The 26,633-nt window shown below is 43.8% G+C and overlaps 1 protein-coding gene across 2 annotated transcripts in view; it reads left to right on the top strand.

Annotated features, from left to right (window-relative positions):
* The window catches only part of LOC146654690 (SPARC-related modular calcium-binding protein 1-like), a 34,555-nt gene that overhangs the window by 464 nt on the left and 7,458 nt on the right, over positions 1 to 26,633 (top strand). For both annotated transcript variants that reach the window (XR_014914777.1, XM_085429465.1), the window contains exons 2-7: positions 21,518 to 21,692; positions 22,153 to 22,377; positions 23,071 to 23,124; positions 24,038 to 24,085; positions 25,756 to 25,836; positions 25,948 to 26,140. Coding sequence is in view for 1 of the 2 variants with exons in the window: in XM_085429465.1 (XP_085285591.1) it covers positions 21,518 to 21,692; positions 22,153 to 22,377; positions 23,071 to 23,124; positions 24,038 to 24,085; positions 25,756 to 25,836; positions 25,948 to 26,140 (776 nt within the window). In the remaining variant the exon portion in view is untranslated. The remainder of the gene's footprint in view (positions 1 to 21,517; positions 21,693 to 22,152; positions 22,378 to 23,070; positions 23,125 to 24,037; positions 24,086 to 25,755; positions 25,837 to 25,947; positions 26,141 to 26,633) is intronic.

The raw sequence follows: 26,633 nt of genomic DNA, 5'->3' as shown, positions 1-26,633 counted from the left end.
GCAGGCGCAAACATGTCTGGAAAAATAAGGTTTCGCTTTATCGAAGCGCGTTCACGGGTCACTCTAACGTTCCTGATTGGACACAGCGGTTAATGCGTTACTGGACTAATGGACCTGACCACAGTTATAATAATGTGTTGTTCTGTTCTGCTTAGACTTTCCTGTACATTCGTGTCTGTCTTGTCTTCGATCCTCAAACTAGTAACTGTAACCTAGTTTAGAATAAGTGGGTTAGTTTACTTAACTTTGTTAAACTTTTACACATTTGGACAAAAACAGTTTCCCGTAAACAGAAACAAAATCTAAAGGTGTATTTTTTGAGAGTATTTTTTATTTTGAGTATTTTTGAGAAAAATTAACCAAAACTGCAGTAACGTTATGTCCAGTGGCGTGTCTAGAAAATTTTTGTTGGGGGGGCCAGGTAGGGGCACAGATTTGGAGAAGGGTGGCAGATTTAATTGGCAGATAATGTTTAAAAAAAAAATTCTACCAACCCTTAACCATAATTCAATAATCCTATAAACCTAATAACCAAATGCACTTTTAACTCTTATTAGAATGAGATTTTAACCACTACGGTGCAAAGTTTTTAGATACTGCGTTGATAAAGTACAAGCGATACAATCAGTGCTTTGTCAGTGTTTACTCAGCAGTCAAGGACAGCAATATTTGCATAGTATTTTTACTGACATATACTGCACATATGTTTTGGGCAAAAACATTTTTGAAAATTAAAATACGAACATTTGTAACAAACAATTGACAAATTAGCCAATGCCAATGTAAAACTTTCTCTGCCTGTTAAAAAAAGAAGATAATCTTCTCACAAACTGGTGTTTGATTTTGAAACAGGAAAAAAGTGGGGAAACAACTGAAAAGACTAACATTTGAATAAAACCTGAAAGCAAGTAAATACTTTCTATGCTGCCTTATGGTAAACTTTGGTAATATTGATAAAGAACAACACTGGCTGATGATAAAATACAGTCAGCTGGCATGGTGACACTGCCAGTATTAACCTGCAGGGCTGGACTGGGACAAAAAAATTGGGCATTTTTACTACAGACCGACCCACCAGGTATTAAAGCCATAAAGCCTTTGAATGAAAACAAACCCTGTTGTGACAGTGATGTACAGTCTTGTTGGTATATGTATGATTTCTATACATTTTACGTCAGATAAAAACTTTGGTTGTAAGATTTAGATAATTATTTAATAAAAACTAGGTATTTTAAATGAGAATAAGAAAGAAAAGTATTTCTTTGTGCCCCCTTTCCCTGTTAATGCCCTACCTGGCCCCCTGGCAAAACTTTGCTAGACCCGCCCCTGCACAGTTACCAGCTGTCAGCTACATAAAAAAGGATCCTGGTGTTATTTGTCTCTCAGAAACAGTTGATAACTTCAACTCATTCATGTCACCTAAAAGGTAAACCTGTTTCTCCATCACCTGTTCAGCTCTGATGATTCAGTAAGGACATCTCCTGGTTTCATCTTCATGTTTCCCTCTCACCACATATCTAAACAGACATCATGACCAGCAGCTTTACAGCTGTGGCTCCAGCAAACATCAGCTGATACTAGAAATTAATATTAAATACATTCTAACAACAGCTGATCAAGCTTAAACGTGCTGCTGTTGTTTAGCGCAACATCTGCTGGTTTCCTCTTTCTGGCGCAAAGTGGGCGATAAACAAGAGAGAAAAGCCGATCAGCTGATCATTGATCAGTTTCATGATTGAAGTAGCAACAGGAGAGGGAGGGGGAAAGAATGAGAGAAGAAGAGGCAGCTGTGCAGCATAAAGACAGAATAAATCCAGCTTTGTGTCTTTTTTCCATTCTAGCTAAAGTCCGGGACAAACTGCGTCTCTTCTCAGCTCAATACGAAACGCGTAATATTTTCTCTGAATGAGGGACCATTCCATTTTTTTAAGGAGCCGTTGGCAACTCTACTAACCTTATGAATAAAATAAAGTTCACTATCAGTAACATCATAGCACCCACCCAGCTGTATAAAAACTCCGTCAAACTGGCTAGAACGCAGTATGAGTTATTGCAACTGACAGTAAAAAGTCAGCAACATGAAAATAAACTCCACCTAAACTTGGTTTATATCTGACCCAGATAGACTGCAGGTCATAACTTCTTACCTGAAGTTCAGTTCACCTGACACTCGGACTGGCGGCTGCTTCGGGTCTCTCCTCCTGCCTCCCCTTCCCTCATCCACCTGTTGCCTCTGTGGAAGCCCCGTCATAGCCACCACCAAACAACGGAGTTATTTCTACACATCGACCTGCATCTGGCCAATCCACCACCTCTCATTGTTCATGCCCTTACAAAAAATAAATAAAAAATAAGTCACCGGGCATATGCCCGGTATGCCCGATGGCCAGTCCAGCTATGTTAACCTGCAACCAAATCTGCAGCTCCATACAGCAATGTTACGACTTAGATTATATCTTATAACGCATAACTCTTATGTTAGCTGCCCTCAGTAGCATACTGTCTGAAATATTCCACAGCTGCAATAATTCTTTAAGTGTTATTTTTTTCCTTGGTATTCTAATTTCACCGAAGTTTACTAAACTCAACAAACTTAATATTACTTACCGGGACATTTATTCTGTCCTCATTTTCTTTCACCGAAAAATTGTTTCCTGCAGTGCCATCTTTCGCGCTTGGCTCTCCTACCTTTGCTAACGTGATGCGCATAGCGCAGAAGCGATGCTGCATTCACTTACACTCGGATATCTGAGCGTCACCGTGAAAACATAATCGGACATTTGATATTTGATTGAATTTTATTGTTTTGCCTTTGGGGTGGCACCTGGGGTGGCCAGTCTGGTTTGGGGGGTGGCCTGTGCCCCCCCAGGCCACCCCGCTGGACACGCCATTGGTTATGTCTGTCTAAGAGCTACCAAAGTGAGTTGTATCACATAAACAACACACGTTAAAGATGAAAAGTGAACAAAACTAGCCGCACAGCAGGATTTCATGTGATGTTATGATACAGTCAGATCCCGCAGATTTTAAATAGGATCTAAAGAGGAAAATGTATAAATTTATAATTGATGCACATTTAAGCAGATCACTTCCACCTTACAAGACTCACAAAGTAACCTTATATTAGACAGAATTATCTGCTCTTCACAGGTGAATGCAAAGGACAGAAAACAGATCAAGTGCAGTCATATAAATATCTTTCAATCATAATCAATGACATACTCAATTTTCATGAGAATTGCAAATCGGTCTGCAAAAAGGTCGCCGCGCCTTTACAGCCTCAGGAAACTCGATCATTTTCACACTGACTGAACAATTTGAATTTTCTTTTATCGTTCTTATATTCAGTCTGCTTTATCTTTTTGCTTGGTGGCATGGTTCGGTCAGACCTGAATCGGATAGTGAGATGCTCCAGTCGTGTGATAGGCGAGTCACAGCCCTGTTTAGCCTCCCTGTACTCTAAACGGGTACGACAGATGGCTTTATCAATTCTGAATAATGGTTCCCATCTTCTACGGGGTGAATTTTTCTTTTTAAATTAAAGAAAAAGTTTCTTTTATCTTTTATACTTACCAAATATGTGTCTATCAGGTTTAAATAGGTGTGTGTGTGTTAGTGAAGGGCTGCCAAATGCTATCATATATCAAGAAAATTTGCCTACGGGTATAAATAAAGTAACCTTGAAGGAGGGCAGGACAGCAGATCATGTCCATGATGCACACTTTATTAGCTACACCAGGCTAGTACTGGGTTTGGTCCATATTGACATGGCACAGTGAGCTTGTTGTCATGTTCAAGAAACCTGTGTTTTATGGCATGGTGTGTTATCCTTAAGTAGCTGTCAGAAGATTTTATCTGGTCGTAAATGGATGGAAATGGTCAGCAGCAACACTCAGGTAGCACTAAGGACCCTGAAGTGTGCCGTGAAAACATCCCCCACACCATTACCTTTGCCACCAGCCTGAACTATTGATATGAAGCAGCTTTCCTTTTGTTTATTGTTGACCCTACCATCTGAATGTTGCAGTAGAAATTGAGACCCAACAGATCAGATGACATTTTCCAGTCTTCTGTTCTTCTGGAGAGTTTTCTGTTCTTAGCTGGCAGGAGTGACGTCTGCTGCTTTAAGGTCCGATGTACTGAGTCTTCAGAGCTGCTCTTCTGCACACCTTGATTGTAACGACTGGGTGACTTTGAGTTACTGTTGATCTGAGCTTCCTATCAGCTCAGATCGCTCTGATCATTCTCCTCAAACGTCTGTCTTCAAAAAAGTGCATCACTGGATGTTTTCTCTTTTTTGGATGATTCTTGTTCATGTTTGTTCCTTTTGTGAAAGGTCTGTGAAATTAATTCATCATCAGGTGGAAAAACAGTCATTATTTCAGATATGTTTGTAAGGTACCGGTAGTTACTCAGTATCTAACCCGGACTCTGGCCTAAAAACCTTTAAAGTTAAAAGTTTATCAAGGTAATAGGTACAAGCCATTTTTAAAAACGTGCATTTATGAGGCATTTAATAGGCCATTACATTTGATATGAAAGAGGATTGACTATATTCCATAAAAGTTGTTGGCGAGCTTCTTGGAAAATTGCAGGTCTTGGGTGGAACAATAGTATTAAAGACTTTAGTTTTATTGCTTTTGAACTACTAGCCTTGAGTTTTATTCACATTTGTATGTTTCATGCAGATACCAACAACCGTAAGATTTAGTTTGATTTGTTGGACTTTAACAGAAAATATCTGCATGTATACTCACAAATTAGCTGCTTTTGTGAAAGAGTATCATTCCTCTAAAGTGTAAAGGTTAGTTTTCTCAAAGAAAAGTAAACCAAAGTCGACCCCTTTACACCAAAATTCTACCCAAGCTTAAATCTTCCAGGAGGACCAAGTTAAAAAAACACAAACGGAGCTGCAGCGGCAACAGCGCTTTTAGTGTGGGTAAGAAAAAAAATCTTGCAGCTGCTAAATGTTAAAAAGTGTTTTATCTGTGTAATTGAGTATTACTGTTCAGGGACTGGCCACTAACAGCAATGCCACAGTGGGTCTAAACTGTCTGGTTTTATCATCTTCATAATCACTTTAGTCAAAGCGAGCAGTCGTGACACGGCCTCAGAGGAGCGTTTGTATTATTCTCTTTATTCTGGCCCACACGATGTTTATATTCAGCACAAAGACATTCATTAATCGGGTTGATTTAGTAGTTGTCCAGGGTTTGTGAGAGCTCCCTGGAGAGCAGGAGGGTAGGACCAGCCAGCAGGACCACAACACACACACACACACACACACACACACACACACACACACACACACACACTGCACTGCGCTGCCAGGCAAATATTTAAGCTGCTACTCATGGGAGATAGACAGGTGTGTGTGAGAGAGAGAGAATGAAAGACAGCCCCAGTAATCCTGCCATATATTTTACAGTGTGCTAGACAAATATCAGCTATACACTGTGAGTGCGTGTATAAATATTATAGAACATGAAATATGGCACGCTGACTAAAGTCACTGCACACTGCCAGAGGCACTCTGAATAGAAATACTTCAGTGCTAACATGGGGGGGGGGGGGGGGGTAAAAAACAGAGCAACAGTGTTACGTTCTTAAAAACTACTATTTGGAATAAAGAAATAATGCAAGAGGCCAGCTGGAAGTTTACCTGAAAATACCATTTCAATGTTTCTGACTACTGGTATTCCTTTTCAGCTCAGTACAATTCAGTTTTACTTATATAGACTCACACACCAGTCATTTAATACACCAGTATTGGAGAGAGAACCTCAGGAGATCTCCAGTGAGAAGCACTTTTCTATTTCAACTGGTTGAAAGTGGAGATAGAGAAGAAGTGCAGAGAGAGATTAAAAACAACAAACGGCTTCGTTTTCAGGAGTGAAATAAAAAACAGATTGGCACTGATGGCCTCTTTCCAGATGTGCAAACTGCCAATTCCATGCACGCCTTTTAAACCGAGCACTGATAACGAGCCACATGATCCCTCTTCTCTTTGGGCCAGAGGACACGGTGTCCATGTGTAGCAGATGTGAAATGGTCGACTGCGTTGTGACAACAGACACGGACTGGCTGGAAACAGGGTTTATTCCTATAAAACAGAGTGCAGCAGCAAAATCAGTGTCACACAGCGGCAGCAGGCTTCTCCTCACCCAGTGTGGAGTCCGTACAGCTCTGCTTGCATCATATAAAAGAAAATACAACTTATCAAAATAATAATTTTCACAACCGCCACTTCAAAATCAAATATTACAGTGGGGTAAAACAGAGACAATTATGGAATCACTAACAATAACGTATAACATTCAAATTCCCATTAAAATAGGTCAATTGCATAATACATATTCAAACAACTTTTTAACTCTTCCCAACATGGCTGAAGATACTGCTCAGAGTACAGCCTCGGGACATGAGCTCATTATACACATAAAACAAAAACTACACATTTACACATACCTATAAAACAGAGTGCAGCAGCAAAATCAGTGTCACACAGCGGCAGCAGGCTTCTCCTCACCCTGTTTAACACAAGTCAGTTCCACACAAACGGATGATACAACAGATAAAGCGCAGTTCCAAATATCATTTTTCTCACTCAAAGCGATTGAAAACACTTTGAGAGCTTTTAACCCTAGGAGCCAATACTTAACAAAGACAAATACACCGAATTTATATGGATAATTTAGTACAGGGAGAAGAGCTACAGAAAGCGTGCCTCACCAGTGTGGAGTCCGTACAGCTCTGGCTAGGAAACCCCACACCCGCAATGTGGCCGCAGGTGGCGTTACACTGATTAATGTCCCACTTCAACAATGACACACGGGACCTCAGTTCCACAAAAAATAAAGTTCACACAATAAAAAAGTATAACCTATGTACAATACAGTTTTGAGAATGTTCACAATTCGTACATTATATCTCAGCTACATACTCCCCCCTGAACTTCTCAAAACCCGTTAGGTAAGGGTGAGCAACTGAGCGTCACATATAACATTTCGTAACTGTCAATGATCTGGAAATTCACTACCCGGTGATACGTGCAACAAATATGTTTCCCAACTCATGGGGAGAGTAAACAGAAGAAAGTTGGCCAGACCCCCTAATGTTTACTCGCAAGAGAAAGTGCCTTATACACTATCCTGAACAAACAACACGGTAACAGCTACTATATGATGAATAGTACTCTGAGCTGAAGACAATCTCAAAATAGGTGTTAACATCTGACATGAAAATCACCCAACATATAAAACAAGTAGCCCTCACAGAAACAAGTTCTTGGCAAAGCTGCTCACTACATTGCCTGTTTGTAGGTTTCTTTGCTTCATTAACCTATTCACAGGCTTCACTATTCGACCCACTCTCGTCCTGATCTGGCCTGCTGCATTACTTGGGGGTACACCACCATGCTTCACGAGGCTCCCAACCTCGCTGACTGGCTGACTTTCAGGGTAACTGATACTTGGTAGTGTTCCCTCCTCAACTGGGGTAGTGCAAGCCCTGCTGTTGTTGTCATCATCTACTTCAGGGTAAGCAGCTACTTCACTACTGGCACTGTCACTGTCCTGATGCTCCTCATCATCCAACTGCGCACAGACACTGTCTCCAATACTGTCACACTCTTGGGGTCCTCTAGGAGCCGGGACACAGTCATCCGTCATCTGAGCCACCCAACGGGCTGTGCGTTCAGTACAATCGTCCTCAGGATCAGCGACAGGGGATTCTCCATCAGATTGACTCTGCTCCTGGCCGAGTTCTGATTCACTGGCAAAAGACATCTCTGGTTCGCCCTCGGACTCTATGGGCAGGAAATTAGCCTGCAAAAGCAAGTTCCTATGGACAACTTTCTCCTGTCCACTCTTGACGTTCCTGATGCGATACGTGTGGCATGTGGGGTTCTTGGAGATCACAGTGTAGATGGTCGACTCCCACCTATCAGCTAACTTCCTACGACCCCGTTCGCCCTTGTTTGCTAAAAGGACACGATCTCCTTCCTCAATGTCAACACCTTTCTGCTTTTTGTTGTACAGGTCTGCTTGACGCTGCTGACTAGCTCCGGTGTTAGTCTGGGCCAATGCGAGTGCTTCTCTGAGGTCATTTCTCATCCTTTTTACATAACTGTCATAGTCTGTTACATCATTGTCCCTTGCAACATTGTGAAACATGACATCCACTGGTAACCTGGGGATACGCCCGTACATTAGGAAGAACGGTGCGTAACCAGTGGACTCATGAGCGGTGCAGTTGTAGACAAAGGTCAATGTCTGCAACATCTGAGGCCACTTGTGCTTCTCCCTCGGAGGTAGGGCTCTGATCATATTTCCCAAGGTCCTGTTAAACCTTTCGGTGTGACCGTTACCCATAGGGTGGTAAGGTGTCGTTCTTGACTTCTGCACCCCGGCCACTTGCAGCAGCTCTTGGATCAACTCACTCTCAAAATTGGCGCCCTGGTCTGAATGGATCCTTTGAGGGAAGCCATAGACACAGAAATATCTGTCCCACAACTGGCGCGCAACTTGTTTTGCCGTCTGATCTGAGCACTGGAAAGCATGGGCCATCTTGGTGAAATGGTCAGTCACTACTAGAACATCCACACTCTTGCCCCTGTGATCCTCTGCGGACCAGAAGTCTATGCAGACGAGCTCAAGAGGACCGGTAGTTTTAATGCTTTCAAGAGGAGCCCTCCCCTCAGGCTCGAGTGTTTTGCTGACAACACAACGTTTACAGCACTTGACATGCTCGCGAATGTCATGCTCCATGTTGATCCAGAAAAATCTCTGCCTGGCTAGGTACAGAGTTCTGCTTTGGCCCTGATGGCCAGCATCATCATGGACACCTGACAGGACTTGACTGATTAATGTGGATGGGGTCACGTACTGATGGCGCTTTTTGCCAGTGAGCAGGTCTTTGCTCACTCTGTACAGGATACCATCCAACACTTTCAACTTTTCCCACTGTTTCATCGTCTTTTGCGCTCTGTGCGACAGGTGAGCTCTTTCTCTACGTGATGGACGCCGACCACGTACGACGAACGGAATGACTTGAGACAGTGTCACATCTGCTCTCTGCTCCTCCTGTAGCTCCTGGAGCGAGAAGGCAGACAAGGTGTTCTGGCCTAGTGAGGGAAACCGATCTAGCTCTTGAGTCAACCAGGAGATTGCTCTCTGTTTTGAGCCTTGGTCCCACTCAGCGTGGCCTGCGAAGACTGCGGAAACTTCATCATTAGTCAGGGAACAACACCCTAGGCTCTCTGCAGGGGCCAAACACTCAACACTTTGGTGGTTGGCACTGAGCCTGAATGCATCCTGAACCGAGATTTCTTTGACCTGTTGCGACTCCTCTAACAGGGTTGCATAGGGTTCAGTCATGAGTCTCTGACTAACACGGTTGTGAACGAATGGCTGCCTGCTCAGTGCATCTGCAACGACATTTTTACTGCCAGGAATGTACTTGATGCTGAAGTCGTAGGGGGACAGCTTTGACACCCACCTCTGTTCACATGCATCAAGCTTGGGCTTCGTGAGAATATATGTTAGGGGGTTATTGTCTGTCCAGACGGTAAAGCTATGCCCCTTCAACCAGTGGCTGAATTTGTCACAGACAGACCACTTTAGCGCCAGAAACTCAAGGCGATGGGCGGGATAGTTTCTCTGTGCACGGGCGAGGGCCTTGCTGGCAAATGCAACGGGACGTGCTTTACTCTCGCCCTCTTGGACTTGTGACAGCACAGCACCCAAGCCGTCCTGTGAAGCGTCTGTCGACAAGATAAATGGTTTGTTGAAATCAGGGTGAGCAAGCACAACGGAGTCAAGGAGTGCAGCCTTCAAGCGTTCAAACGAGTCAACATGCTCCTTCTTCCAATCACTTGGGCTGAGCCTCCGGAAAGAAGCAGCACCTCGGGCATTTACTTTCTTTCCTTTAGGAGCGGCAGTCAGGGTAAAAAGGGGTCTGGCAATCTTAGAACAGTCCTGTATGAAGTGTTGGTAATACATTACCATACCCAGAAACGACTTTATCTTCTTCTGGGATGGCGTAACCCCGTCCTCCATCATGAGATCAGCCTCTGAGATAGCGGTGATCGCCTTAACCTTGTCAGGATCGGTCGAAACCCCGCCTTCAGTCACAACATGGCCCAGAAATCTCACACTCCTTCGGAGCAGATGACATTTTTTGGGGGCCAGCTTCAGTCCATGGGCACGTAGTCTGCTAAACACAATCTCCAACCTCCTGAGAGCCTCTGCTTCATTGGGTGCATAAACAAGCAGGTCGTCCAGGTAGCACAGCAGGGTTAGGAAATTCTGGTCGCCAAATATGCCCATCATGAGACGCATGAAGCTCGCCGGGCTGTTGCACAGGCCTTGGGGGAGTCTGTTAAACTCGTAGAGCCCCATTGGTGTTGTGAAGGCCGTTAGCTTTTTGTCCTCCTCTGCCATCTCAATATTGTAGAAGCCAGAGGTGAGATCCATGGCACTGAAAATTGCGTTACCTCCCAGGGCTGCCAGACAGTCTGACTGGTGGGGCAAGGGATGGGCATCCTTGACTGTGCGTGCGTTCAACCAGCGGTAGTCCACGCATATTCTGAGATCTCCATTCTTCTTCCACACCAGTACCAGTGGGGACGCCCACTCACTGTTGGATTTGCGGATCAGCTCTCGCTCCTCCATCTCTGTGAGCACCTGTCGCAACTTGTGGTACTGCCCTGGAGGGACGCGCCGATAGGGAAGTCTGAACGGCCTGTCGTCAGACAGATGGATGCGATGGACAAAATCCTTTGCCAGTCCACAGTCCAGCTTACCCTTGGAAAAGACATCCTCATACCTGTGGATCAGTTGCAGTACCTGAGCCTTCCAGTGGTCTGAGACTTCACAAGAGTCGAGGTCTAGGTCCTCCAACCCCATCTTCTGCAAGCTGTCACGCAGGCTAGGGCAGGAGGGAGGGCTACTCTGTGCGTCGCTACACACTGTCTGGCTCTGGACCCTAAGGGTCTCACTTGGGTTTTGGTCAGAAGCCACTTCGAGATCTTCAACAGCTACACAAGCGGAAGCATCTGCTACCTTAGCGTTTCGTCTCAATGTGATAGGCTTATCACATGTGTTCAGGATTCGAACAGGGACCCACCTATCGCCACTCATAGAAACCACAGTTCTACAGACAATGACACCTTTTTTATGAGTTTGCGATTTTGGTGGTTCAACCAGAATGGCGCTGCCCTCGGAAAGGGGTGATGACGCTGGCAGTCTGCCCCATACAAGGTGCTCTTGCTTGGGGAGTAGAGTCACTGCCTGAGCTAGTTTGACAGTGCCAATGACATCTGGCATTTTGTCACCCCTCCACCGGTTAATGCCAGACAGCATATTCAGAAACTGCACTATTTCAGGCGCTTCTGCTGATTCGGGTTTGCTCAGGACTTGCCAGAAATGGGGGGACAGCCTGAAGTGTCTGAGGAGGTGTTTGATAACATTTGTCCCTAAAATCAACTGATCTTTCTGACCGGGGACCACTAGGGCAGGCACTCTGAACGTACAATCATACACTTCCATTTTCAACTCGCATATACTCTTGGGTTTAACCTGAACTCCACCACAGCCCACTAGCACAATGTCGGTATGAGTGTCGCTTAATTCCAATGCGACCCCAGCGCTCTTTAACTCTCGCTCCGCCTCTTCGCTCAAGGTACACGCCATGGAACCTGTATCAAGAAGGGCCTGCAAAGAGACTTTGTCATTCACCAATGCATTCGTGTAAAATAGGCTGTCTGCCTCATCAAGTCTTACTATATTCTGGGAAAGTACAACAGTACCAGGTGGGGCACACTTCAGGCTTTCTTTGTATACAGTCTGTATGTCATCACTGGGATTGAGGGTTTCACACTCTTCGCTCACACTGTCCCCTCTCAAGTGCAAGCACCCTAGTTTCCCTGGGGATTATTTTGCTGGGTAATGGGCTCAGCTGCTCTGGGGCAGTCTTTCCTCTGATGCCCAACCTCCAGGCAACCTAGACATATCTCCTCTCTCTCATGCAGTGAGTGCGCGTGGAATGTGAGCTATTGCCACAAACCTGGCACGAAGGGAACCTGGCTGAGGCTAGAGGCTGTGGTCTAATTACGGGGTGGACAGGCTGGTTGGAGCGCTCTAACACCCTCTCCAGCATACTGAGCACGCGGTCTAGAGCACTTGGGTCTGAAGCGGCAGCTCCAGCAGCCTTACCCGGGCTGTCCTGGGAACATTTTACTGTACCTACTTGGGCATGGTTCAGTTCAAACTCAGGCGACTCGCTTGTGGTTGTCGCAGTGGCCACGAGGAGGGGATGGGGTCTGGCAGAGCCCAGGCTCTTCTTTTTTGCATGACACTCTCTTTGGTGTTCATCAATGGCTTCCTGAACCTCCATTACTGTCCATTTACTGATGGGCTTACATTTGAAAACACAGGCGAGGCTGGGATCAGGACAATTTCTGATAAACATCATGGCTATCTCTGCCTCCATGTTCTCCATTTTGCCTCCCTGACGCTGTAAATGCTTGTCAGCTGCCTCAGCAGCGATATTAAGCCTCACCCAATAGTCTACTGGGGTCTCTTTTGCAACTGCTTGGGTGGCATAGAAGTCAGCCAGTGGTTGACAGGAGCCAGGACTATCACTAAAATAACGCCTGAGTATGGCATAGATGGTCTCAGGGTTGGTCACTACACCAGAACATGAGTTACTTTTCAAACCCACCTTAACAATGTTTTTAGCTCTGCCGAGGAGGTGGTTTAAGACTTCATCCACCTGCACGGCTCTAGACAACCCTCTCTTCTCTAAGTACACTTCCATCATGTCTATCCACTCATGAACAGAGTACTTATCCGCATCATCACCTCTGTACATAGGTGGGTCTTTGATATCTTGTCGGACCACTAAGTTCACTTTGGAGAGGTCGAGAGTGGTGTCAGGGCTCTTAACTTTGGGGGACTCGGCTGGAGCTGTCTGGTTTGGACCAAGTGGGACTTGACTGGATAGTAGCCGGCTAGCGATTGATTCACCTATCTGGATTCCCAATTCACCAATGAGCTCACGTAGCTCTTTGTGTGTGCTGTCGTCGCTCAAAGCAGGGGTTGAGGACTGGCGCTCATGAGCTTTATTTCGAATAATGTCATCTGACTCTGCTGGCTCATCACGCGACATTATAGACCTGTCTCTCACTTCATCTGCCCCAGACAGTCTCCAACCTCTCCCAGCGACTGGCGTGAAAAGGTTAAAGGAGTCTTGGCCCCTACCAGCCATGTTGCTTACAGGAGGTTAGCAATAACTACAAAGGGGATCAGAAACAAAAGGAATACAAAAATACCTATCACTCAGAAAAATACAACACAAGTAAACACGGCTCAGTTAGACTCTAACAGGTGTAACTGGGAGAAATGCCTACTAACAGAACACTGGAAATTTTTTGCTGACCCACAGAATAATTTTACTTATATTACAGGTGTCGGAAGTGTTCAGCTCAACCTCAGCGATCGGCAGCGGCTGATCAGATGCATCCGGGTCACGGCACCACTTTTATGTAGCAGATGTGAAATGGTCGACTGCGTTGTGACAACAGACACGGACTGGCTGGAAACAGGGTTTATTCCTATAAAACAGAGTGCAGCAGCAAAATCAGTGTCACACAGCGGCAGCAGGCTTCTCCTCACCCAGTGTGGAGTCCGTACAGCTCTGCTTGCATCATATAAAAGAAAATACAACTTATCAAAATAATAATTTTCACAACCGCCACTTCAAAATCAAATATTACAGTGGGGTAAAACAGAGACAATTATGGAATCACTAACAATAACGTATAACATTCAAATTCCCATTAAAATAGGTCAATTGCATAATACATATTCAAACAACTTTTTAACTCTTCCCAACATGGCTGAAGATACTGCTCAGAGCACAGCCTCGGGACATGAGCTCATTATACACATAAAACAAAAACTACACATTTACACATACCTATAAAACAGAGTGCAGCAGCAAAATCAGTGTCACACAGCGGCAGCAGGCTTCTCCTCACCCTGTTTAACACAAGTCAGTTCCACACAAACGGATGATACAACAGATAAAGCGCAGTTCCAAATATCATTTTTCTCACTCAAAGCGATTGAAAACACTTTGAGAGCTTTTAACCCTAGGAGCCAATACTTAACAAAGACAAATACACCGAATTTATATGGATAATTTAGTACAGGGAGAAGAGCTACAGAAAGCGTGCCTCACCAATGTGGAGTCCGTACAGCTCTGGCTAGGAAACCCCACACCCGCAATGTGGCCGCAGGTGGCGTTACACTGATTAATGTCCCACTTCAACAATGACACACGGGACCTCAGTTCCACAAAAAATAAAGTTCACACAATAAAAAAGTATAACCTATGTACAATACAGTTTTGAGAATGTTCACAATTCGTACATTATATCTCAGCTACACATGTTTCAAAAGAAAACAAAAACCTGTTTGATTATTCTGAACAGTTTTCCACTTTGCCTGAGTCCATTTGAAATGAGCTTTGGTCCAGCAGTGTTTCTGGATCATGTGCACGTACGGCTTCTTTGCACGGCAGAGCGCTACCCTGCATGTGTGGATGGAGAGGTGCACTGCAGATGATAAACATTCAAGCCTTCATAGTTTTACATTGGGAAGCAATGTTTTGAAATTGTTCCTCAATTTTTAGATGTGTTTTTTGTCGACTGGTCAATCTCTGTCCATGTTTACGTCTGAGAAACCCTGCCTCTCTGTGATGCTCTTTTTATAACCACTAATTTTACTGATGGGGTCATAATTAACCTAATTAGTTATAAAATGTCTCAGTTTAAACATTTGATATGCTTTTTATTTTTAGTCATGTTTATGAGATTTGCAGATCATTACATTTACATTTTACAAAGCGTCCAAACTTTTTTTGGAATTGGGGGGCTTGGGTCCTGGTTGGTGTGTTGCCGGGGTTGTGGGCGGGTGGGTGTATGGGGCCCCAGCCCTGGCACAGGGTGCTGCCAGTGCATCGAGCCACATGGGGGGCTCTTCAACTGGTGGGGGAGGCTGTTACATCTTGCAGAAGCTTTCCTCTCTTCAGGAACTCTCTCTGCAGGAGGGGGGAGATACAGGAGAGGTGGAGGAAGATCTCAGCCTGGGCGTCTATTGTCTTGTGTAGTCTGGAAGATGAGTGAATGACAGGGTGGGTGCAGTTTTCTATGTGGTGGGGTCGGGTGGGCTGTCCCGGGCTCTGGGGCCGGGCAGCGCTGCTGAACTGGGCCCCGGTCCGGATGGGCCTGGGCCCCCTTTCCCTGGTGGGTTGAGGAGTATGGGGGTGTCACTTGCCCCTCCCTTCCTTCCCTCCCTCCCCATCTCCAGCTGCCTCCCTCTTCCTGCTGCACCACAATCACCCACACATGCAGGGCCTTGGGGTAAAGGTGTGTCACCAGGGTGCAGGGGAGGCATCCCCCCCTCTGTCCCCTTCTGGCTTCTTGTGCCTCAATTTTATCCCACAACTTAGACATTCACATTACTCACACTCTCATTACACATACATATAGGATCTTGGGGGTGGGCACGCTACACGGAATCCAAAAGACCATCAGGGTGTACACCTCACCCCTGGCGTGGTTGCCCACCTCTCAATTTTAAATACACGTAGACATTGAGGGCTAGCAGGAGGGACCATGTGCTTACCTGCTGCTCTCTGGCAGGTAGCTCCATGCCCTCCTGGGGTTTAAATGCACCTTAGAACACACATGCATCAACACTACATATGAGCAGGCGGAGGGAGGTTTGGAGTCTTCACACACCCCCGTTCTCTGCAGCCTGTTGGAGCGGGGGGGCTAGGAGGAGGAGTTGGCCGTCCGATTGGGGTCTGGAATGTGGGGCCTCCCTGCTGCTGCGGAGTCGGGGCGGTCTGCTTCTCTCCACACCAGGGAAAAGGGTAACACCACCTGGGTCTGGGTGCAGTTTGCCCCTTCAGGGGCAAGGGTACCTACCCGGGGCTTAGAGTACGCTTGGGGAGTGTGATCGTGTGTACAGCGTCTCTTTGTGTCTGTCTCCACGTTGGTTGAGTGTGGAGTAAGTGCATATGAGAGCATGAGGGTGGGAATAGATGTTTGTATCTGTGTGTGTCTGTATGTCTGTGTCTATATGTCAGGTTGGGTATCAGACGCCACCTCTCTGGGGACACCTCAGGCCCTCCAAGGTTTGGAGTCCTATCTCCCCCCACCACTCCCCCTTCCAGTGGCAGACGCCCTCAGACATCGGTGCGTTGGTGGTTCTTTGTGTCCAGGGGTGGGCGTCCAGGTGCACACCGGCTCACTCCTGGTGGCTGCTTGTCGGGGCCTGGAGCCTGGGGCTCGCTTGGGCCCCTTCGGGGGTGGGGTGCCCTCGACGTCTCGGCCTGGGGCTCACGAGCACGTCACTGCAACCCCCCCCCCCCCCCCCCCCCCCCCTTGGCTTCTGCTCCCCGGCTGCTGAGTGAGCCCTCATCTGGGACTCTCCTCAGCTCTTTCTGGGACAGTGGCGCAGCTGCCCCTCTGTTGGTCTTCCTTGGTCTCTTGTGTTCTGGGGGCCTCTGGATGTCTGGAGTTTTGATCTCCTCCATACCTGCTTCATGTCCTGGAGGACGGGGCTGTGGCCCCCCCACACCCTCTAGCAGATCATTACATGAAGGAACCTTTTAAAAACAAGCGCGTCCATGCTCACAGGTGTACACACGGGTGATCACACACACAAACTACACCCTTTTTGGCTCCTACCTCAAAGCACACTGTGTTCTGTTGATCTTATGTGCTGCACAATAATGTTTAATATTTAGATCATCGTGATGTTGTTTATTATGTTGCTCTTTTTTTTTTCTTCTGCTTGTTTTCTCTTTTTTCTTTCTCAACAGGTGATCCAGGTGATTGATATATTTATTTTTTGTCTGCTTATTTTGTTGTTTTGTTTTTTGCCCTTTATCCCCGTTCCTCTTCTCTGCTGTTTTTCTTTCCCTCTTTCTTTTCCCCAGTCAAGTCTGTCCCGTATTTAGCAAGTGAAAATAAAATAAACAATAAAAGGTGAATCAAATAGACCATTATGGCAAGGCTGGGATGGTCCATGTGGTAAAGTAAATCCGTTGGGCATCTTTCTTCGCCTTTAGACAATAATTCTGATGCAAAAGAGCCAAATGGGACAGGCAAAAGAAGAAAAAAAAAAAGGAATTGGGGTTGTGATGTCTCAAGAAATCAAAAATGTCTCTTCCAGTTATAAAGAATTAAAACTACATTGTTAATAATAGCATCAATAAAATAACTTTTAACATTGTATATTGTTTTAGGTTTCCCACTGTTGCCTGAATGCATCGTCATAATAGAGTTTTAAAAAATATCTCTGCATTTGTAAAGCTTCTGTCTTCTTTCTGCTCGCTGTTTCCTGCTGGACTGGATAGAAGACTGTACCATAAAAACCCTGACAGTGTTTGACAGCAGCCTGGCCTCTGAGTGAGCCCCTGGCATGCTGTAAAATCCTGACAGAGGCTGTAGTTGTAGTTGGTGAATGATGAATGATGACAAGAAGTGATGTCCCTGCAGCTCAGGCTGGAAGATGCTGAACTTGACCCACAACATCTCCTGTGGGAGTCCAGCTGTCCCGTACCTCCTTCTGTTTTTTTTTGTTTTTTTTTGTATTAGTGCTTTTTACGAGGGACATAATATCTTTATAAATAAGATCTCTATGTTGAGATAATGTGTTTGGATTTTACAGTATTAGGGCCATAACCAGATCCAAAAATTCACAAAGACATCAAAGGAAATTCGTACATAAACTAAACGGTCAAAGGTCTTTTACTTCTTAACGAGATGTCCTACACGATCACTGAACGAGAGTATGTGCAAGAAGAAAATTCTCCATTTTGGAATCAGTTTTATTAAAGTCTGCAGGGCGTCCTACTTGCAGAACTGTAATGAAAATGTAGTATGTTGCTTGACTAAACATAATAAAAGCTAAACCAGTTTATGTTAACTTTTCGTGGACCAGATTGTATGAGAAAGCTGTGTAGGGCATTTAAAGCCAATAAATGATACGAAGCTGGACGGTGATGTTAGTCTCATCTCCCCGTGCAGCTGTGAGTCTGGAAACTGTAAAATAGCGAATGAGAATTTGGCTGGTGCTACAAATTCAGAGGCGTGTGGATATTCCGGTGTCTGATTGCTTTAATTCCCCCACCAGAGTCAGTCATTCATGTCCTCTGCTCTCACTGGTAGTTGCTTTAGGCAACTATTCCTCCTCACTGAAAGCAGCCAGTTGAGGTGGTTTGGGCGTGCCTCCTGGATGCCTGGGGAGATTTTTCAGGCAACTCTAGTTGGGAGGAAATCCCAGGATGGACCCACGACACGCTGGGGGGATTACATCTCTAAACTGGCTCAGTGTCCAGCGAGAAGAGCTAGAGGAGGTGACAGGGGAGAAGGTGTCTCACCTGATAAACAGCAGAAACTGGATGTATGGTTTGAAATATACAAAAGAGCTGGTCTCCTCCAGTCGCACCATATGTATGTGTAGCAGTGTGATGGTATGCTTCTTCTCAGGGAATGCATGAAGAAAACAAGGTGATGTTTGTGCATACACATCTGCACCTGAGATGTAAACATGTCATCATCATTCATCTGTGTGTGTTTGCCCTTTAATGACCTGCTGCATAAATGAAATTCAGACTTTAAAAAAAAAAAAGCTAAGCGAGTGATTCCCCACGACACAGGCAGTTTGTTCTGACGCTAAATCCCAGCTCGGGGTGTTAACAGGCCTTTCGTCAGCATCAGCTGCTCTCTCACGCCAAACATCACACGGCAAAGCTCAGGAGATGAGTTTTTCTGTTTTCCTACAGCCGCCACTCTGAGGAATCTGGAAGGTGCGAGGCAGGAGGAGACAGTGGCAGCTTGTTCTCACTTTCTCTGCTGCTCGCACACACTCAGGCTCGAGTTTACAAGGCCAGATACATTGATGCGAATCATTTTAACACTGAGGAGTCGTTGGTGTAGTTGTGCCTGACAGACAGGAAAGCCAGTCTACCAGCTAGACTCCTGCTCCACCCTTCAATCCTCTTGCACCTCCTCTAGGCTGCTTTTCACTAATAAGTTTTTATTTTTTCTCTGTCCTCAAATTAATTTTTTTATTCCTTTCATAACTAAAAACATATTTTTTATTCATCATTTATTCCCTTGGCAGTGTTTTATTCATTTATTATTTTTTCTTAATTGCCTCTTTCTCTTCCAGGATGCATTCCTCTCATTCTTCCTTTTGTCCTCCGTGTAAAATCCACGACTCACTCTGACCTCTTCTGAATCAGCTGATTGAGTTCGTAGCGTTCAATTTTTCAATTTTTTACCTTCATTTCTGAGTCACCGGCTGTTGAATTACTCAGGGACAATGCAAACATCACAAAGTACATTGTGGGTAAATGTCCAAGGATCATATCAACATGTGGAATTGGTGGCTGGCCTAAACACGTCACAGCATAACGTGCGTGAACAAATACCCCACAAATCTCAATGAACTGAAGCAACACCAACGAAGTGTGGACCCCTAATACCTAAATTATTACATTTGCAAAGCCACGTCATAACAGTCTGCATAAAACCAGCAAATGATTGACATGTTTGCTCACTAAAATAACTTAATTGGTCGTGTTTGCTCTTGTGTCTGAGGAGAGAGCAGCAGCAAAGCTTTATTTGTTCGCTCTGTTTGTGTATCTTGATTTGTTCACATTAATCTCTACAGTCAATACATTAATTAATGTCCTGGCATTAAGGCACAGAGGCCTCATTCACCACTAAATTATGTCAGCAATGTTTGACACACCATAGCAAATTTACCCGTGTGTCTCAGAGTGTGTGTGAGGAGAGAGGGGAGGCCAGCTGACAAAGAGGCTCTGATGAAGAGCGAGAGGGTGGAGTTAGCAGCCAACTCTGTATGTATTGTATAGGCGTGAGCTGAGTGTGCACCACCTTGTATGTTTGGGGAGTTTTCGGTGAGTCTGCGAGGCGGTGTGAGGAATCTGTGTGTATTTAAATAGAGATGTGTGTGATTGTGACTTGAGAGTGGGCTTTCAGGCTCATGTGGGAGTAATTTAGGTCATCGCACTCACCAGATTCTCCATGAATCAATGCCTCTTCTCCTCCCTTTTCCTCTCTCTTTGTCACAAGTTTACATGTTGTGAATTCTCAGTATCTTTGGAAGAATTTGCTCTGAAGGTTTGTCTGTTATATCTGATCATGCACAACAAAATTCACAAGAATTTTTCTTCTGGGGCCTTTCTGATCCCCAGTGTCTCAAATGTACCTCTTCTGGTATGTTTGAGTGGTGCCCCGTAAAATGCAGTAGCAGTATTAGTCCTGTAAATTGTATTTTCATGGCAGTGTAAAAACGTCAGAATTATTTTGGAAGCAGTTTGGTGAATTGTGAAAGATTAGCATAAATTGTACGGCTCAGAAAAGAGGAAACTGTGGTGTGCAGTCTAAATAGCTTTTGGCCATGTTTCCACTGCCTTCTTAGAGCTTTTAATGAGAGTTCTTCCAAAATATTATGCTGCTTGTCACAGACTCATTTTTCATTCATTATATTTACCTTGAAAATTAAAAAAAAAAAAAATCACTTAATGCACCTTAAAGTCTCCCCGTGAGGCACAGAGCCAATCACAGCTCCTAGAAGAAATGGAGACTGTGCAGGAAGAATCAGAAAGACTTTATTTATCCCCAAGGCGCAATTAACATACAACAGAGCAGTTAAAGATAAGAACAATAAGAACAGGCAATAAGACTGAGATAATAAATACACAGAATATACAGTTTTAAAATTACACAGTTTAAAATGAAAGTGACTGAAAGGTGAATAAATAACTATAAAAGTTGCCATTCTCCCTCAATTAATAAAGTTTATCCACTCAGTTTGCAAAGCTGGAGCCAGTTTACAGGTAAAACTGCAGGTGTGAGAAAGACACGCTCCGTAACGGCCTTTCCCGACACATTTGTGAGGCCGTTTATTCTCTTTTCTCTCACTCGTTTTCTTTTAAGCACTCTTTCAAGGAGTGACTTTAATAGTCAGACAAAGTTCTAGTCATTTTATCCTTCACAGCTGTAGCGTGACGATCTGCCAAAAGGAGACAGCGACTATAAATACACAGAGAGAGGTGACACACTTGGAGGACACAGCTGAACTAAATCAGGATAAGATGACACAGAGAAGTAAAGCTAAAACATGCACCAGACACAGTCTATCAATAGAAAGTAGGATGTAACAAGACAGAAAAACACCAAGCACAGAGACTTTTAAATGAGATACAAGGACACGGGAGAGAGAAACTGAAAACTCATAGACGGATATGAACAAACTATAACCGTGAGCAGGATTCCACCACCACCTCTTCACAGACGGCTGACATGTCGAAGCTTTAAAACCTCTTTTTACTGTCTTTTCCCTTCATAGTGTGTTTATAACTGACATGACAATCAACGTACACTCTAAATGTTTCCTGTTTGCAGCCCTTCCTGATCACAGAGAACATGTGGCCTCGTGGTTGTGTGCTGGACTGCCAGAGGGGGCGCCACAGACCTGTGTGTGGCAGCAATGGCAGGCTGTATAAATCGCTGTGTGCCTTTCAGAGGGCACAGTGCATCAACACACAGCTCCGCCACGTCCCACGGGGACACTGTGCAGGTACAGGGCTTTACAGCGACATCATCACAAGCTGTTCTTAATGTTTCCCATGATGCTCTGGTGGTGAGTTTACTGGCTTAAAAAATCTGAACTGAAATAAACTTTTCTCATGTTTCTATCTGAATTTGAGCTGCTTTATATCACGAGTACAAAAAGACGCCTGTTATTAATCAGCTGTAGTTTCCTGCCACCTCTGCCTGCTCTTAATGACTGTTTTAATCTTAAACCGGGAGCATAAATAAACGGACACCACTGTGCTCCTGTCCTTCATTCAATCAGCTTAAAATGTTCTTCCCAAGTGAATCAACTCAGTCAATAGAAACATTCTTCTTAAATTAACAATGACTACTTTTTATTGGTCGGCAGAGCAACGGTATGCACATCTGTGTCATCAGGATTCATGATTTCCACTCTTCCCATCTATAGCAGCACACGTGGATACTAATTTCCTCTGTTTTAGATCCGTTGCAGACTAAATGCCAGCTGGCCCGAGCTCAGGCCCTTGAGGCCAGAGCCCGCAGCCGTGGTAGTCCTGCAGCTGCAGTTTTTGTGCCTGCGTGCGGTCCCGAAGGTCACTTCATGCCCATACAGTGCCACAACCAGACCGGATATTGCTGGTGCTCCACGCCTGATGGCAAACCTGTCAGTGGTACCACGGCCCTCCATGTGATCCCCAACTGCACCGGTCAGTTATGTTTTATTCAAAGTATTACAGATTGTTGGCAAAAACCCCAAAACAAAACAAAACAACTTAACTGTGAAGGACTTTAAAATAGCATTTTTATGTATGTTAAAAAAATGCTATTCTAATGCATGTATTTGATGTATTTTGGTGAGCTCACATGTCACGTATGGAAGCACTGATTTAATTTGCCTTATTTACTGTATTCAGGATTTTCTTTGATGTCTTTTATTAAAACTGCTTTACTTTGTAATGAAACTCGAGTATTTTTGTTTGCATGGACTACTTTACCAGCATACATGTTGCTACCTGCAGCAGAGAATGAAGGAGTAATTTTCTTAAGCTCTTTTCATACATAAGTGACAGTTTCTCACATGTATCAGACAGCAGGAAATAGTCTACACTAATAGAGCACTAACAGTCTGTGCGTGGACTTGGTTGTGAAGTCTTCTGGTTTCATGCATTTCAGTAAAAGTAGCGATTGTTCGGTATTTATCAGCTCCAAGTGTAACAACAATGGCTCAGTTTCACTGTTGATGTCAGAGAAATACAGATACACCAGCACTCGAGGATACATGCAAACAACAGCCAAGGCTGTGTGTAGGCCTGAAAAGGTGGAAGTCCTCTAATTCTTCAGAACGAATGTTGAACTTTAGTCTGTTGTCCACTCTGAGCTGTGCCTGTTATTCTGAACAGATCACCTCACCAAGCTCGTTCAGATCACCGATACAGATGCAACTCCAGTCAAAGGTAAGAAGACGCTTTATTTAAATTGCACAAAGGCAGTTTTGTCCTTGCTTTAAAATAACTGTGGAGCACAGTGTGCACACACTCATATGTTTCATTCACTACAGGTTAGATGTGTGTCTGTATGTTTCTCATTTGTCCTTCGTTCTGCCTTTTCCTGGCATCACACGCTGCTTGTTTCTCTGCCAGACACATCTGCAGGGACTTAATAATTCACAGAGCACTTCACATGCCAAGACTCTAAAAATGCCTCTTTGTCTGATTTTTCCCTCTACTCTCATTCTTTTTTGGGTCCTTTTTTACTTCTTTACATTATAAAACATAAAAATAGTACCAAAAAACTCACCCAAGAGGAAAACAAACCTAATGCTCCATAACGTCTCCGAGATATTCCACTCCAAGTCAGAAAAGGTTGCCAGGTTTGGTCTGCTCTAATTTAAAGGTCATTTACTCTGACATTCAGATTTTCTAAAGCAGCAGTCCCCATCAGGTTTATGCTCTTGTCCAGTCTGGCATACATAACTCTACTACGTGCTGCTGCAAAATCTTATACTGGCAGCATAAGTGTAGTTTTCGTGAGCCTTTATGGGTTTATAAAAGTTTTGTCCCCTTACAGATGCAACTGAGGATTTTTGGTAAAGGTTTGTTGAGCTGCTCTGCAGTGTCATGTAGAAATGTAGCACCTCCTCTAAGTTTCTTGTTAAATTTAAAGTATTTATTGTATTGTGTTTGTGTTTTAAGTTTTTAGATTGTAACTAATATTTATGGACATCTTCGCTGTATAAATCTCAAGGTGGAACATACCCGATTTCATAATTTCCTTTCTCTGCTTTTTCACATGCTTTCCTCCATCTGTCCAAACTATCCCCCCATCTTCTTCTTCTTCTTCCATTCACTCTGTTTTCTTTTATTTCAGATGGAGACGTTGGACCTGGACCTACGCTGGACCCTAGAAAACCTGCAGGTGAGAAAATAAAAACCTCTTCTACTAAAGAAATTTTAATGCATACGTGGGCAGAACATAGCTGCTATGATTAACCACTGTGAAGCTCACTACATGTCTTTTATATACCAGCACGTCAGTTTCAATTAAAGATTAGCTGTAAGTGAGGAACAGAAAGCTAATTTTCATGTTTTGTAAAGTGGAAAAACTTGAAACATACATCACATACAGGACTCAGAAAATTACTTTTTTTAGGAACTGGGGTATATATTGAATCTTCTAACAAATGTAAAAAATTAATTGATTATCATTTTACATGTATGGGTTTTAATTTGTTTCATTTTTCATCTTCATCTTAAACAAACAAAACCATATAACACACTGACGATACAGCAGAGGTTCCAGGGTCAAGTCTTTTCTGTTTCAACCCTCCTTAACATTTTTAACTTTCCAAACTTTTCCTTTTTTAATAACAACTACAATGTGACAGTGCTGCTCATTGCTTTTTCACAGCATCAGATTTAACATAATATAATATATAATATGTAACATGGCACTGGTTCTTGAGAAAAAGGTCTTTAACCCTTTAAAGCCATCAGCGCGAACTGTCACATGTCCGCCATGTCCTGCCCGAAACCGGAAGTGACGTCATTTTGCGGAAATGTAGTTTTTTACTATCAGTGCCTCATGAGCCTGTACTGGTGTTTTTAAAAGTTATGTTTGACTTTATGACTTTCTGTGTCGTTTCTGGGATGCTGAGGACTCATATTGCACTGCTGGAAATAGTTTATTTTGATGCATATGCTGCTTTTTTGCAAATCTTCATTATAATATTTATTTTCGTTTTTCCTGCAGTGTATAAAAATTGGTGTATTTCAAAAATAAAACTATGAAGATACTTAAAATAAATTTCCTGTGGTGGGAAACTATTTTGTGCAACTGTTTTGTATTTACAGTTTTGAGAGATAAGCCTCTTAAATTTCTCTAACTAGAAATATATGTTAAAAAAAACAAAAATGATTTTAAATTTTTTTGTAGTTTATTGCACTTTTTTGCAATTTATGTAATTACTATGCACTTAATGCATACATATTATTTAAATTTGGGCTATAATGGTTGTATTGATGTATATCAACTTGAAATGCTCCCAAAAATGGCTCCACAGCATGTAAAAATATAATATAAGCTCTGGCGGACTTGGTTCTATGGTAGGTCTTAAAGAATTAAACAAACCCCACATAATATCACTCAGAAGCAAACAACATGGTGAAGATAAAAAGCACTGAGCAGCTACAGAGATAAGTCCTCATGAGTTTAGAGTAACACAGTGGATGTGTGTGTTTGTGGGATACAGAAAGCAAATGTCGACTTGTACACCGATGACCTGTCAGTGGCTGTTTGCAGCTTGTTCCCTTTTGTGGCCCAAAAATTCGCTTTCGGTTTACGTTAAGATATATTTGGGTCAGTCCTGGGTGTTAAACAGTGGGGATGTTTTGATAAAGGGAAAAGCTCTGTGTTCCTCCCAGTGTACTTGAAATATAATATAATATAAATATAACACATACGTATACTGGATGCATTTTTTTTCATGTCACGTTGTGTTATTGTAGCAGATATTCAGCTGAACGACCTCTAAGAAAAAGGGAAATACTCTGAAATCTTATTTGAAAGCTGTTTTTATTCTCATTCAGAGCTGACGGCGCCTCCTTTCTGGGTGACCATCCTGATGAACTCTGAGTCACGAGGAAACCGCTCACTCAGACGACCTCCTGGTAAGAGTCGTATATGTTTATATATGTATATGTATTCTCATATATGACACAGAGACATATATATATACAGAATTGTTTTGATATAGAGTGTGTGTGTGTGTGTGCGCGCAGACAATCCTCAGACTTGTCAGCGTGAGCGAGCGTCTCTGCTCTCTCAGACTCGTCAAGCCCGGGAGGATGAGCGTTTCATCCCAGAATGCACTGCAGATGGGCGTTACAGCCCCGTGCAGTGCCACACTGCTACAGGTTACTGCTGGTGTGTCAGAGTGGACACTGGGAGGCCACGACCAGGCACCTCAGCACGGTAAGAAATCTGTTTGTTCGTTATTTAGCTCATTAGTGTGTTGGAAACTTGACTGTTATTCCTTTTAAAAACTTTCTCTTTTACTGTCTTTTCTTTTTTTTTCGCTCCTCTTATCCCCTGTCCTCCCTTCCAGTCGTCAGATTTGACTGGTTTTGCAGTCACAGAAGCATTTCATGTTAATCATATAATTTTACACCAATTACTGTCACTGCTCCCTAGGTGGATTTGCCTTAAAGGAAAGACACAGAGCAAATCAGATTAAATTATGGTCGGACTTTCCTGTTCTCGAGGGGCTTTATCAGCGTTGTTGCTGCACAGCTGCTTTCAAACTCCTGGGAGCGAACTGGTGGATGTTTTCTTGTGATGGTTTTGGTTCACTGATGTGAGAATAAACTCCCTTAGGCCTAATGCGTTTTTTAAAATTTTTCTATCTAATGTCTAAGCACTTTATGTGGTTGGACTTGTAATTCTGTAAATAGAAATCACTGTCAGC

Source organism: Rhamphochromis longiceps, linkage group LG14, assembly GCF_057381845.1.
Source record: "Rhamphochromis longiceps isolate RC_006_pf linkage group LG14, R_longiceps_female_GT1.1, whole genome shotgun sequence".
In the NCBI taxonomy this organism is placed as follows: domain Eukaryota; kingdom Metazoa; phylum Chordata; class Actinopteri; order Cichliformes; family Cichlidae; genus Rhamphochromis; species Rhamphochromis longiceps.
Note: the sequence above shows the minus strand (reverse complement) of the source record. Positions and strands in the feature narration are given on the sequence as shown.